This window comes from Schistocerca nitens, chromosome 1 (genome assembly GCF_023898315.1).
Source record: "Schistocerca nitens isolate TAMUIC-IGC-003100 chromosome 1, iqSchNite1.1, whole genome shotgun sequence".
NCBI classification, from domain to species: Eukaryota; Metazoa; Arthropoda; class Insecta; order Orthoptera; family Acrididae; genus Schistocerca; species Schistocerca nitens.
In genome coordinates this window covers 273,747,022-273,763,136 of record NC_064614.1, presented here as the reverse complement: position 1 = coordinate 273,763,136, position 16,115 = coordinate 273,747,022, and the positions used below count along the sequence as shown (strand labels likewise).

At 37.4% G+C, this 16,115-nt stretch overlaps 1 protein-coding gene across 1 annotated transcript in view; it reads right to left on the bottom strand.

The window, feature by feature from the left end:
* The window catches only part of LOC126248088 (uncharacterized), a 237,304-nt gene that overhangs the window by 107,079 nt on the left and 114,110 nt on the right, over positions 1–16,115 (bottom strand). The window contains exon 6 of the mRNA XM_049948752.1: positions 15,040–15,218. Coding sequence (XP_049804709.1) covers positions 15,040–15,218 — 179 coding nt within the window. The remainder of the gene's footprint in view (positions 1–15,039; positions 15,219–16,115) is intronic.

Sequence of the window (16,115 nt, the reverse complement as noted above, 5' to 3'; positions counted from 1 at the left end):
TATTTCAGCTCTAGATCAAGGATTAGGAAGAAAAGTACTTCAGGAGTTACTTAGACATACTGATGACATTCTGTTGGTGTTGAAAACATGGGAAGCACATTGTACACTGTTGATTAAAACCCTGCAAAAGTTTTATGAAAAAGGTATCATGATTAGGTTAGCAAAATCTCATTTTGGTAGAGAATAACATAAATTTTTGGGACATTTAGTGGGAGTAAATGGTATAAAGCCAGACCCCAATAGGATAAGAACTGTAAAGATTTCCAGAGCCACAGGATGTTAGGCAGTTACGTTCTTTCCTAGGACTAGCAGGGTTTTATCATATATATTCGTGGAAGGTTATGAATGACCCACTCACGTTAAGTTTGTTGAAACAGAAAGCAACATAATTGTGGAATGAAGGTACAGCAGAAGCATTTTGTAATACCAAACAGGTGTTTGAGAGCGCAGCTATTTTGAAGCATCCTGTGATGCATGAACCTTCCAGAATTATTCCAAGGAGAATCTGACAATGAAATAGAACACAGAACAACTGCATTCACAAATTGTAGTTTAAGAAGCACGAAATGAATTATACAGCCACAGAGAAGAAACTTCTTGCCACACTCTGGAGCATAAAGAAATTTCAAACTTTCATTTGGGGTTCAAAAATAGTTATATTGAGGATGAGGAAAAAGTTTGGATACACCCCTCTAAAACTTGAATGGTGTGAGGAGTCATAAGGGTGTCCGGTATGGGGTATATGTAGGGGGGCACAACTTTTAGGTGCCATGGCGGCAGTTGCGGCCATCTTGAAATCCGCCATCCTGAATTTGGATTACTTGTTTCAAATGGGAAGGGGGTTATAAGGCTATCTTTCTCAGGAATGCATATGTGAAATTTGTTTTAAGATATCTTTATTTGTGTAGGCGTTATGAGCTGTTAAAGTTTGAAATTACTAGGAGGTGATCAATTCTGTTTATTGTTGCATGTGACCACAATGGCACTGACACAGCAGGAATTCACTGGAACTGTGTTAATGAATGGTGGAGGAAGTACCAGAGTGACTGCTGCCGACTTCAATGCTCGGCATCCTGAGACACAGGAGATTTCATATATGACAGTATCCAAGTTATTGGACAAATTTCACGCAATAGGTTCTGCGCTGAACAAGCCATGCAATGCATGTCCAAGAACAGCCACCAATGAGGAGACTTCAACAGCAGTAGTGTATCGTTTCTGAAAGTCCACATTGCAGTACACACCAGTTATCAGCAATATGCAGTGTCTATTAGTTTTGTGTTGTCACAAGTTACAGCTGCAACATCATCTCTCAGATGATAATTCTGATCAGTGGATGCAGTTTGCAGAATGGGCTCTGGATCAGTGTAACAGGAATCATCATATGACAGGTGTTGTTCTGTGCTGAAGCTAATTTCTCCGTGCAAGGAGAAGTAAACAAACCAAATCATCGTTACTGGTCAGATGCAGGGTGGATCACTACTGAAGATGCTGGTGGTGAAAAAGTGATGGTTTGGTGTGGGATTTGGGACACAAGAATTGTGGGTCTGGTGTTTACTGATGGAGAGAGGTATCATAACAAGCTCCACAATTACCTGCTTCCAACACCGTTGAATCCAGAGAGTGATTTCCCAACCTCATTCCAACAAGATGCTGGACCACCCCACTATGCTACCAAAGTCAGTCTCTTTCTGGACGAACAGTTCAGAATCACTGGATATATAGAAAGGGTCTTATCGAATAGTCACCACGGTCCCCTGCCCTTACATGTCTTGACTTTTATCTGTGGGGACATTTGAACCAATGGTTTAAGAGGTAAAAATCAACAATACAGTCCATCTTTGCCAGCGTATTCAGGAGTCATGTGCCTCTATTGACCCACGTATCTTGTGATGTGTGCAGCATGTCTGACAAAAAAGACTGTGCCCAGTGCAATGGAGGTCTCATTGGGCATATGCTGTAATGCTGACTGACATGTGTCCTCAACTTTAACAAATCATAACTGCTACACAAATAAAGATATCTTAAAACAGATTTCACACATGAATTCCTGTGAAAGAAACGGTTCAAAATGATGAATCACATTATCTCCTTCCCATCTGAAGCCCACAACCCAAATCCAGGATGGCGGATTTCAAGATGGCCACCGCTGTCGTCATAATTCCTATACGTTGCACTCCTACCTACAGACACCACATACCAGAAGCTATTATTATTCCTCACATCATTCAACTTTTGTAGGAGTGTGTCCAAACTTTCACCTCACCCTGTATACTGACCATCTCTCTTTTGAGGCTATCTTTTTTCTTTCTTCGACCATAACAAATATATTCCTTACTTTACTTTCTTCCTTCTCCACCAGGAGTAGCAGTTCTATCTTTCCCTCTATCCATATTCATGAGTTTCCAGCAGTGAAACCCTTCTCTTTTCTGCATTTTTCTATTGTAACCTGTTGTCACAGGAAGGGTGAGCAACACATGTGATGTTATGACTTGGATGTAATTTTCCCGCCATACAACCTATTGTATACGAAACCGTGTGCTGCATGTTAGGCACGCCATATGTTGTGGGGAAATATAATGGGGGAAAGCCAATGTCTGAAAAATGACATGATAATTGTGCCATCTATCTAGCGAGAAATCAATTAATTCATAGTGCAGATGCGCAACAACACTTAAAACAAGATCACCCATATGGGGCGATTAAATATTGTTTGACTTCTGAACAACATATTCTTGTTTTCATAAGTGAAAGAAAACAGAGTTATCTCCACTAACCTAGCAGGTTTTGTCATAAACATGAACTTCGTTGATTCTTCACAGGATGAAAATAGCAGTTTCAGTCCTTGCTTTGTAAGTCTTGTGGAATTTTTAATGATTCATGTGTTAGCTTGGAAAATATTAAATGCAAAACATAGTGGATCTAAATGACCCAGAGAAAAATAAACAAACACGAGATCATCGTTATCTGAAGTTATACACTAACACAGATGCGTGTTTGTACACTACAAACATTTAGGTAAAAGAAATGTTGTATAAGGATTATGGCGCAGTAGGCTTTAAAATGCCAATAAAGGCACACCAGAAGTGGAGGAACGTCTCCCTGTCAAGATGTCAGGAATGAAATTGAGGTACTGTGCAGACAGATTTTGTAGTGTGAAATGTACCTTGCTTTAGGTGAATTGAGGGAGTTGAAATGGGTAGGCAGACCTTTAGAGTGGGTGTCCTATGCCTAGGGTCAAGTGCATTCAAGAAACAAGTGGTCTGTACCATAGTTTCTGCAGAAGTATCTGGGGATAGGTATACCCAATAAAGACACCTAGTTCTTTGGTTATGTGAACCTACAAAGAGATAACCTAAACTGTTTCTGGTAGGGAATGAATAAGGGACATTCATCTGAAAGGAAGAATGGTTGTACAGTGTCTGCCCACTGAAAGGGTTGCACTCAATTATTAAGGTTGGGAAAGATGTTTTGAGTGAAAATTGGTCACTTTGTCGAAGGGGGTATCCAAATTAGTTAAGCGCAAACAAATTTACTCCAGAACCAATGTGTGGTGATTTGCACTCTGAGTATCTACACATTTTAAAAACTGAGATTTTGACAGTTAAGGATGAAATTGTGAATTTCAATTTAAAATGAAGAAAACACATCCCATGCTCTTATAAGCTAGAAGCACAATAATTATTACAGAGTTATTACAGAGTGCGTAATGATCAAGCTCGAACACCATGGTATACTCAATTGCTACATAAATATGCCATGCTAACTCTGAGACCAAATAAATAATCATGCATGAACATTACAAGGAAATATTCAATGAATGAAATGGATAACAAACTGTAAAGGGTATCAAATATGTGACATTTAATTGCAAAGAGTATGTTAAAGGAGTTTTACACGACATCTTTCCTCTCTGTGGGGCATCTGCAGCGTAGCAAAGATATTCATGAGAGTGGCCTATGTTCCACTGAAGATGGTCATGTCTTTTATAAACATTCTATATAGCGTGAAAAATATAAAGAGTATGCCCCAATTTGTGATATGTGCAGATGGTGTATATGCAGTGACACAACACAACAGGGACAAGGCATGGGGAGCATGGAAACACTTCCTGCACATCAACATATATTCCTTGATAACACCCCTTGGAGGAATCATGAACACCTCAATGAAAACAGAAATACTACAACCTAACAGCTCGAGACAAATGAAGATTGTAAAATCTTAGACCTTAAGTTCAGTTCGGTGTGGTCGGATGTACTGAATGACATACTCTAAGTAATGAGTTATTGATAATTGGAACTGTCTTCACAACTGTGTAAATAGTTGAAACAATACAGCAGATTATTGTTGAAGACATGTTCATCATTCAGTAGCTGGAAATAGAGACACCCTCTTACAGTATCATTGTAGCTGGAGGCGAAGTCAAGAAGAATACGTTTACGTACGGCTGCGGTACAGAGTTGCCGGACCATGAGAACAAAACAAAAAGGCAGCTGTATGTGAAGAAAAACAATGAAAGGTAACTTAAGACCACATCAAACTGACAGATTCGCCATGCTATGTTCACTACTCATGGTGTTACAATCAAATAACCATTGAAACATACACACAAAAAGAAAACACTGTAGGGTAAGGATGTGACTTGGGAAACTTCCCAGTCTTTGGCTACAGATCTTTCTACAAGTCTGCAGTCGTATATGATTGCAAAGTATAGGGGTGCTGCATCAGCTTATTCTGAAAGGAACTTAACTAGTTGAGAGACCTTGCCTTTCTCAAGTGTTTTAAGCTGCTTCGCTACGCCGAGGATATCTACTTCTAAGTTGCTCTATTTGGCAGTTGTTCTTGATTCGAATTCTGGAATATTTACTTCATCTCCTTTTGTGAAGGAAAACTGCTTAGTTAACTCTGCTTTAGTAGCACTGTGATCAATAACATCACCATTGTTATCGCATAGTGATGGTACTGACCGTGTCTTGCCACTGCTGTACTTTACAAATGACCAGAATCTCCTTGTGATTTCTGCCAGATTTTGAGACAGAGTTTCATTGTGACAACTACTAAAAGCCTCTTGCATCGAAGTCCATGCTAAATTTTGATCTTCAGTAAAGTATAAGGTATCTTTGCCTACGTTGACAGTCAACTGCCAGTCCCTGCATGAAGCACAGATTCTCTGTAGGCCTGTATACAATACCACAATTTCTTGGCATCAGAACTTCATTATACACAGTACTAATACTGGAACAGTCGCACACAGCTACCAGTATTAACTACCATCATTTTATAACTCGTGAGCAGGTAATAAAGACATATTATAATTTTTGTTTTGCTTTGGAAACAGACATTGCACTGCTATTATTTGATTTACTTATCTCTAACTAGTTTTACAATTGCTGGCCAATTTTCAATCAACAATTCTTGCAATCATTCAAGCCACCAAGTTTATGTTTAGTGTTAATCCAGAAAAAGGAAACACCACATATCTGTGTATGTAGCACAAGTTATTTTTGTTACATCTCTGGATACATGACACTGAAATTACAAAAATTTAAACTGATTCCTCTTGTGAAGTTATGTTTTGAAATTTTTTCAGGTGTAAGGTTGGCAAACAGTACAAGAACTGCTGCCTGCTGCCTCCCCACCCCGCGCACACACTTGCCAAATTCCTAATTTACCATCTGCTATATGCCCTGTGTGTCATGGTGAAAAACTGCCAATACCACTGCCTCCTGAGGATCTGACCGATTCAAGACAAATACAGTGAGGAACATGAAGAAGAGAGTGAAAGAGAGATGCATGCTGACCAAACACTACATCATCACTGTGGATCACATGAATAATACTTTTTGTCTCAAGGGGATCTCAACAATCTTTAAATTTATAGAAGCAACAAGCTGGGCTTTTACTTTCACGATGAAAAGGACGGAATGTTCTTCTTTGGTATAAGAAAGCAACTGTTTATCGTGTTTTTTTTTCTGAATATTTCTTGACTGAAGATGACTTTTTTAATGATACTGGGTCCACCATTCCTGTGTAAATGAGTGGCACTTGTTCACAGATTCCAGCAAAGTTAGACTAAAATCAGCACTTCTCAACAATAAGAATAAATTTTCTCCCGTTCAGAGTGCTCATGTCATTAATCCAAAGATGTATGAGAACTTTAAACTGCTACTCACACATCTGTATCTACAGTAGCATACATAATCCGCAAGCCACCACTCAGTGCATGGCAGAGGGTGCTTTGTAGCACTATTACAGTCTGATTAAAATTACTTGTTGGTTAACACTTCCTCTGTTCAGAATGCTCAATGTCACATCCAAACCATTTGATGCTGCCAAAGTGCTACAGCAAATATTCACTTCACTTGCAGTTCCTTGTCTTGCTATATGGATCATTTTGCACAAGACATGATTTGGCATCACATACACAATTGTCATCATCACAGGGATTGGCCTACACAAGATAAGCTTCATAAGATATTGTGTGGGGCTGACATGTTTGATTTGTTGCGACTGGTTCTGCAGAGTCATAAACATAGTGGTTTAATGCAGAATGCTGGCACAGCAGACTGGTTAAGATACATTACTGATGTATAGAAGGTCTTGGGTTTGAACCTTGTCGGATGCTCTGAATTTTTTATTTTTAAATCTTCATCAATTAATTGGTTTAGATGTATTTTCTAAAATTTCTAATCCTTTGCCACTTCATTTTCATCAACTTTTTTATTTAATCTTTTTTTTTATCATTCAGTTTTTGTTTAGAATCTGTCTGTCACCAATAACGTGTAACCAAGTGCCAACCAGAACTGCTGTTGGTACAAGTCAGCTTGTGCAGCCAGTATGAGGATAATCTCCGGTATGTAATAAAAGAGAAATTACAGTTTGCTTTTAGTGCTGACATTGAAATTTTTCTGCCTTGAGCTTTCTCATAGAGGTTAGCAAGAATTGCTGTGAACAAAGCAAGAGTGACTGATACTTGTTGACTATTGTTTTCTCGGATACACAGCACATCACAAGGTGGTGGTAAGGTTAGGACACGAGATTAAATTCAGGGCTACAAAACACGTCATTTGCTGCCGTTTAGTCATTGGTCATTTAAAATCAGTTGTAAACAGAGCACCTCACATTCCTGTCGTACCTCATGGTGGCCACTGCCAACATTGCTCCATATTAGATGTAAGTAACAGTGCCTGTGAAGTGACTAAATGAGTTTGTGTGTCACCTACAACCAAGAGGCAGCCAGCAGCCAATGTGGTAGCATTGTAGTGGTGAGTCAGACACAGACATCAACTTACAAATGATTTTATTCAGACTATGGTCATTCCCTACCCTGTTCCCCTAGTAAATGGTGTGAGGCAAAAATCCCTGTCTACACAGCTTTACACAGGCCATAATTTCTCTCACCTTGTCTTCACAGTCCTTAAGCAAACTAGATGTTTGGAGGAAGTTACCATTCATCACAACAAACAGTACTTCTGTTTATGTCATCCTGTATCCTCCTACATTCACTCGACGATTACATTTTTCTCCATACTACAGTTTCATCAGCGGATAGTTGCAGACTGCTGCTCACCCTGTCTCTCAGATCATTTATCTAAACAGAGAACAAGATGGCTGTATTATACTTCCCTTGCCAACCCTTATGCCTACGCATGCCTCTTTTTGTTATAGGAAAAGGAGTGCAACAGTGCACAAGTATTTTACAGCTGAAGGGGTGTGCTGGCAACACTGGGCTGGACTCAAAAGGTGAACCATGACAGGGATGGGGCTTCACCAAGAGTGAGAGCAAGGTCCAGTGGGAGATTGTAGCATTCAGACTCAGTGACTGGCAGACAGAGTACGAGAAATCCCATTTAGCTGAGTAGCTGCAGAAATCTGGTGTGTTTAGTTGTTGGCAAGGAGCATGGAAGGGGTGATGTGCCGTGATGGAAATGAATGACCACAGTGACAATTAAATAGAGATGAATTCAATAAGCAGCTCATCCAAGAAGGTTTCAGGAGAAAAGGAGACGAGTGTGTGCGTGAAATGCAGCCTCATTCAGGTGAGATTACGTTAAGTTATTCAATAACAAAGGTTTTAAAATTACAATGAACTTTAATGCTGAAATATAAATTCCTGGCATAAAAATTCCAATTTTACACTAAATGATGAACAGTATAATGAAAGTAGGAGCAGCAGATAAATTTCAGCTTACGTACTTACGTATAAATGTATTTAGTTGTATTAACTGTATTTGTTTATGACTTATAAATATTTTGCTTTTAATAATTACAAAACCTTGATTATTGAGCAAACTAGTGAACTCGCCAAAAAATGGACAGGAGCAGAAAGCTGAGAAAATTTCAATTTCTTCAATACATGATTCATATGTGTAGAATAAGATCAATAGTTTTTAGTATGTATGGAAAATGCAAGTATGCAAATTTTGCTAATGACAGTACGAGGGCACAAAAGGGTGGTGACCACCTTGGCTAGGGTCATTTGTTTGCCAGAGCTGGAGCAGTAAGGAGATACGTATGAACAGTGATTGGCTCGTTTTTCTGTTGTGTTTAGAAATTTTAGGAGTATGAGCTATGGGCTTGTGATATTTACACGTGTTGGCAGCAAATATTTATAAAATCTATGGTCATATAGATATGTGGACTTCAGTAAGATTTCAACATGTTAGTGAAAGTGCGACTTACGATGTTCATATATTACATATAATACATTGGTTGCTGGAAGCATTTACAAAATCTACTATTACATGAAAACTAGTTGGTACAGAAATTCTGAAATTAGATCTGGATTCAGGTGCAAATTATCTTCTAGAAACAGTGTATACTGTTTTTGTAACTGAAAACAAAAAGGAACTTTTTTGTCAACCAAAGTAATTGTCTCATATTTATACAGACTGTTCTCCCAACTGCAACAATTAATTCTAATACATATTTATTAAAGAAGAATATGACTGAACATCCTATTAATGAAGAAGTCACCAGAAACAGAGCGTATACTCAGATAGGGGAAGCATTTTGCTATGTCCTTTTCAAAGGAAATACCATGGTATTTGCTTTAATCGATTTAGAGAAACCATGGAAAACAAAAACCTGGATGGCTAAATCGAGGGTTGAACCCTACTTGCTCAAATAAAAGTCAAGTATAATAACCATTGTGCTAAGTTGCTCAGTTTATTATTATTATTATTATTATTATTATCTGACAAACATGGCTTTGCCCAGGATTCATTTTGTCAATTTCCTATTAGAAACAAACACAAAAATTGAACTGCAATTGTAGTGAACTATAAAAAAAAAAAAAAAAATCCATTTCTATGTATTCATGAAGACACTTTTGAAATTATGAAACAGTTGTACAAAGAAATACACTTAATGTACAATATCCACATTACAAATCATGTTTCTGGATAGTTTCTGTATGCTGGACACAGCTGCTTAACATGTCTACAACACGATTTTTTAAACGCCTCTAAGGCAATGTCTCTTCATAATTCTATACACAGCAACTATTTCTGCCTACAGCTGTTTGTGCTTCAGAGCTGAATGCTGTCAAAAGCGCTGCCAGATGTCAGGGATTTCCTTAAGTTGACTTAACTGTAGTAGTATCTTAGTAGTAAAGTAAAAATGTATTATATCTTCATGGAAGGTATTGCATTTTTTTAAGCATCTCAGTAACCCGCCTGGCTTCAACCTTGTGTTAGTCACTGTCCTTCACCCCTTCTGTTTTAAATGTTTCTTCAGTCAGTCGGTAGTTTATGGTGGCAACACAACACCGTTTTTGCGGGTAGTCTGCCAAAACCAGTTCACAGACATTGACCGCTGACAGAATCAGGTATACGATTAGAGGTAACCCTCTCAGTGTCAGTTAAGGCCTGAAGATGGTGTACTGAAGCACTGAAACTGGCAGCCATATAATAAATACCAACGAAAGGACAGCTGTAGGTGTTCCATTTTATTACATAAGTGAACAGCTGAAGGCCCTCAAAACTCCAAACAGAAGGATGGGCATACAAAAACTATTCCCCTCCCAGTTCCCACTTCAGCATACACAGCCTCGTATGTATGCCCCCACAAGCAGCACTTTACCATGCCCCACCCCTACACTGCTATCCGCCCTCTCTCTCTCTGCCATAGCCTCCTCCTTACCCCCACTACCCAAGATTACTTCTCTCATCATGCTCTGTTGCCAACAGCTTCGCCTCGGCAGCCAGAGAGAGTGGTCATGTGTCTATGAGTTGTACTTGCATGAACATGCATGTATGCTGTCTAATTGAGAAGAAAGCTTTTTAGCAAAAATATTACCTGTTTAGCAGTCTTTTTGTTGTATCTGTCTGGGACTCAACATCTCCACTATATTGGGGGGGGGGGGGGGGAGGAATAGGACGGGGGGGGGGGGGGTGTAAAAAAAAAGAGGAGGAGGAGGTCAGTGTTTACTTACGTCATACCTCCTGATCCATGAGTCATACAATGGTACAATTTTGCAGGTACATTCAATGGTTCAGCAGTATATGTGGATACTGTCTACAAAATGTGTTGCAAATAGATTTAGTGCCAAAGAAGTAATAAATTTAAATGTTACCCACAATGGGTTAGTTTTTCATGCATCTCAGTGTTAATGATGTCATATCTCCTGAACTGTATGTGGCATAATGACATATTTTTGTAGGTGCATTTAGCAGCATATTTAGATACTACCTGCGAGTTTATTATGAACACAGTTAGCACCACAGAAATAACACATTTGAACCCCATGCATGATGCAGCTGTTTTGTTTATGGCAACATATCTCCTAAACTATGATAGGTAGGTGTTTCCTACCCCCACAGCAATTGTTGCCTGACAGTAAGATATACGACAACGACTTTTGGTTGAAATCAGTCCAGTGGTTTAGGAGGAGATGTGGAAACAAACACAAACCTTTTATAATGTGTATAGATAATAATAATAAAATTAAAACAATTACTACCCTCGGTTGCAAGATGAATACTTTATCTTGTGACCAAGGGCTGTAATGGTTTTAATTTTACCTTGTAACTGCTGCTAACAACGCAGTCACGTTAGGAAATAAATAAATAAATAAAATAAAAGAATAATTATAATAATTATAATTATTATTATTATTATTATTTCTTTACTTTCTCAGGCGTTAAGTCTGGTTAAAAATGGAAAGTGACGCGGACCTTGATCAAGCGTCACTTCCTTTTAACTGTACGGTATATGTTACATTGCATTTAGGAACTTTCGGGTAATTGAACATGTATCAATAATTACGGATTTCTGTAGTTGTATATATAAGTTTGGATGTAGCTGTATTGCATTGATGTACTGGTGGATATTGTGTGGTATGACTCCTGTAGTTGATAGTGTAATTGGTATAATGTCAACTTTATCCTGATGCCACATGTCCTTGACTTCCTCAGCCAGTTGGATGTATTTTTCAAATTTTTCTCCTGTTTTCTTTTGTATATTTGTTGTATTGGGTATGGATATTTCGATTAGTTGTGTTAATTTCTTCTTTTTATTGGTGAGTATGATGTCAGGTTTGTTATGTGGTGTTGTTTTATCTGTTATAATGGTTCTGTTCCAGTATAATTTGTATTCGTCATTCTCCAGTACATTTTGATGTGTATACCTGTATGTGGGAACATGTTGTTTTATAAGTTTATGTTGTAAGGCAAGCTGTTGATGTATTATTTTTGCTACATTGTCATGTCTTCTGGGGTATTCTGTATTTGCTAGTATTGTACATCCGCTTGTGATGTGATCTACTGTTTCCATTTGTTGTTTGCAAAGTCTGCATTTATCTGTTGTGGTATTGGGATCTTTAATAATATGCTTGCTGTAATATCTGGTGTTTATTGTTTGATCCTGTATCGCAATCATGAATCCTTCCGTCTCACTGTATATATTGCCTTTTCTTAGCCATGTGTTGGGTGCGTCTTGATCGATGTGTGGCTGTGTTAGATGAAACGGGTGCTTGCCATGTAGTGTTTTCTTTTTCCAATTTACTTTCTTCGTTTCTGTTGATGTTATGTGATCTAAAGGGTTGTAGAAGTGGTTATGAAATTGCAGTGGTGTAGCCGATGTATTTATATGAGTGATTGCTTTGTGTATTTTGCTAGTTTCTGCTCGTTCTAGAAAGAATTTTCTTAAATTGTCTACCTGTCCATAATGTAGGATTATAATAGAGGGAAACATTCCACATAGGAAAAATATATCTAACGTATGTGACGTATTCTATATTTGTGGCATTGTGATCGTGTAAGTGTATTGAGTGCTTCTAGGTCTGTGTTACTCCATTTCACTACTCCAAATGAGTAGGTCAATATTGGTATAGCATAAGTATTTATAGCTTTTGTCTTGTTTCTTGCTGTCAATTCTGTTTTCAGTATTTTTGTAGTCTTTGTCTATATTTTTCTTTTAGTTCTTCTTTAATATTTGTATTATCTATTCCTATTTTTTGTCTGTATCCTAGATATTTATAGGCATCTGTTTTTTCCATCGTTTCTATGCAGTCGCTGTGGTTATCCAATATGTAATCTTCTTGTTTAGTGAGTTTTCCCTTGACTATGCTATTTTTCTTACATTTGTCTGTTCCAAAAGCCATATTTATATCATTGCTGAATACTTCTGTTATCTTTAGTAATTGGTTGAGTTGTTGATTTGTTGCTGCCAGTAGTTTTAGATCATCCATGTATAGCAAATGTGTGATTTTGTGTGGATATGTTCCAGTAATATTGTATCCATAATTTGTATTATTTAGCATGTTGGATAGTGGGTTCAGAGCAAGGCAGAACCAGAAAGGACTTAATGAGTCTCCTTGGTATATTCCACGCTTAATCTGTATTGGCTGTGATGTGATATTATTTGAATTTGTTTGGATATTAAGTGTGGTTTTCCAATTTTTCATTACTATGTTTAGGAACTGTATCAATGTAGGATCTACTTTGTATATTTCCAATATTTGTAGTAACCATGAGTGAGGTACACTATCAAAAGCTTTCTGGTAATCAATGTATGCGTAGCGTAGCGACCTTTGTTTAGTTTTAGCTTGATATGTCACCTCTGCATCTATTATCAGTTGCTCTTTACATCCTCGTGCTCCTTTGCAACAGTCTTTTTGTTCTTCATTTATAATTTTGTTCTGTGTTGTATGTGTCATTAATTTCTGTGTAATGACTGAAGTTAATATTTTGTATATTGTTGGTAGGCATGTTATGGGGCGATATTTAGCTGGGTTTGCTGTGTCTGCTTGATCTTTAGGTTTCAGATAAGTTATTCCATGTGTAAGTGTATCAGGGAATGTATATGGGTCTGCAATGTAACTGTTAAATAATTTAGTTAGATGTGAATGTGTTGAGGTGAACTTCTTTAGCCAGAAATTTGCTATTTTATCTTTTCCAGGGGCTTTCCAATTGTGAGTAGAATTAATTGCTTGGGTGACTTCATGTTGCAAAATTATCACTTCAGGCATTTGTGGTATCATCTTGTATGTGTGTGTTTCTGCTTGTATCCACCGTGCATGCCTGTTATGTTGTACCGGGTTTCACCATATGTTGCTCCAGAAGTGTTCCATGTCTGTTATGTTTGGTGGATTGTCTATTTTAATGTGTGTGTTATCTATTGTCTGGTAAAATTTCTTTTGGTTTGTGTTGAATGTTTGGTTTTGTTTCCTTCTATTTTCACTTTTTTTGTATCTTCTAAGTCGTTTGGCCAATGCTTGTAATTTCTGTTTCTTTTCATCTAATTGCTCTATCGCTTCTTGTTGTGAGATTTTACCTAACCTTTTTCGTTTTTTTTCCCGACATTTCATTTCTTATAAATTGCGTTAGCTGTCTGATGTCCTTTCTCAGTTTTTCCTATTCCGATCTGTAGCCTGTGTTGCCATGCTGGTTTTGTGGGTTTCTTCTGTGTGTTGGTTGGTTCTGATCTCTGCCTAGTGTGTATATTTAGTGTAGTGAGTGCTCCTATATAAATCAGTAGCTGTAACTCTTCCATAGTTGTGTTTTCATTTATTTTGCTGTGTATGATTGTGTTGATAGTTTTTATTGTTGTTTCGACTTGTGGGTTATTTGGCGGTCTATGCAAGAATGGTCTAATGTCTGTATTTGTGTCTTTGTTTTCTATATATGTCAGCTGAAATTTTTCTTCTATATCTAACATGTGTGTCACTTTGTGTTCTATTTGTGCTTGTTCTGGTGGCTGTCTTAAGATTTCGTTTTCCTCGGATTGTTTAATTGATGCGTGTTGTTCTTTGTTTGTTTGCTCTGGGATGTTTGAGTCCATTACTGTATTTTCTTCTTCTTCTTCTTCTTCTTCTTCTGATTGCACATTATTTTGTTCCAGTATTTGTTGTACTTGTTGTTTATTATAATAATAATAATAATTATTATTATTATTATTATTGTTATTGTTGTTATTACACGGAAATATGGAAACTCCAACAAAGGGTTTCCACATTGCTAATATTTATTTTTAATGTATATTGCAGAAATCAGGAGTTCCGTAACAGAATCATCAGAAATGAGCAGGCTTAAGGCAGATATAGCTGTGACTGAGTTTTTAAGGTTGCCCTTATGTTTACCAAGCCCTCACTGGAATTGATCCTACTAGATACCTACACAGTTGAATGGTTATGTGCAATCAACCGTACGCTGTCATAATTAAAGGCTGTGTTTAAAGTTGCACAGTGCGGATATCTGCAAGGGCAGCAATATGAACTATTCCATATTTTACTAAATAATAATCATAAATTCCTCAATGTTACCTGGAGCTGAACCAGGAATCCTCTGGGAATTGAGTATTCCACTGTAGAGATGTCCAATGAAAGTTCTATTCTGTCTTGTAATTACTTAGTTAGTACGCACCATATCTCTAGTTAATATCCACATGTTTTACTAGTAGTAAAGTTTTGTGTCTTCTTATAATATATCTCAATCTCTGCATGTTTGTACAAGGCAAATTTACAATAACCTACGCAGTAGTTCTGTCTTCTCAATGCAGCAGAATGAGAAACTCTGATGAAGAACTATCACTCACCTGCAAGATTCTTTCATGCATTCAGGATTTAGACAGCGAAATATTTTATCTTCTTCTGGGGGAATGGAAGCAAAATCACAGAATGGGCATACTTCTAAGCCAGGAATAGCTGCTGATTTAACCTCTTCTATCTGCTTCCTTTGTAACATTTTTGAAAAAACTGAAGGTCTGAGAACACCCTGCAACAAAAAGAAAATTTTTTTGTCTCTTAGGTGAATGAAATTGACTCTTCTTTTAAGTACAGAGTTACCACTGTACTCATTGTACAAAGCCTACAAAATGGCACAGCCCATTTCCATTTTATCAGTGAGCTATACCATTTTGTTTTGGCTTAAGGGTGTGTTAAAATAATGCCTCAAGTGGATTTCAATCTGTACCAGGACTGCAGACGTGTCTACAAACAAACAAACAAAAGATTATTATACAACTTTATTTTTTCAGGTTATAATTAAAGCTTTATTACAACCCCTCTGACACCTGTGGTCCATTTTACACTACTGCTGTATACATACAATGCTGCACAATTATGAATATTGTTTTTCAAGTTGATGGTGTCAAGTCTTTTTACAAATAAAGCACAGAGTACACAAAACTGGCCAGCTGGCACCTGATGAATACGTCACCAAAGCATGTCAGAACGCATTTAAACCTGCTCAAGTTTCATTCATCAACACAAATGCTGTTGTCACAGCCCTTTCAGCACTATTCGTTAGTTAAAAAATTAATATACACTCCATACCTACTGCTACTCAAGTTGAGAGAGTGAACTTATAACAGATGATCAATCATTATTGGGTGGTTATAATTGACATAATTAACTTTTATGGCAAATATTTTGAACTAGCTTAGCGCTTGATGTTTCGCCTGCATAGACTGTATGGCCTGCAGATTTTGTTTTTGTTTTTATTTAATTGAATTTTTATGATGTTCACAAATTGGAACATCTTCTAAGCTTTTCGCACTAATTAAGGCCATGCAAGCATGCTCTTTTCCATATGTACTTCTGACCAAAAAATGATTCTGTTAGCTGAATCCCAAAGTTTTTGTTAATCACGCCTTTTGCATTGTTGTGAAGA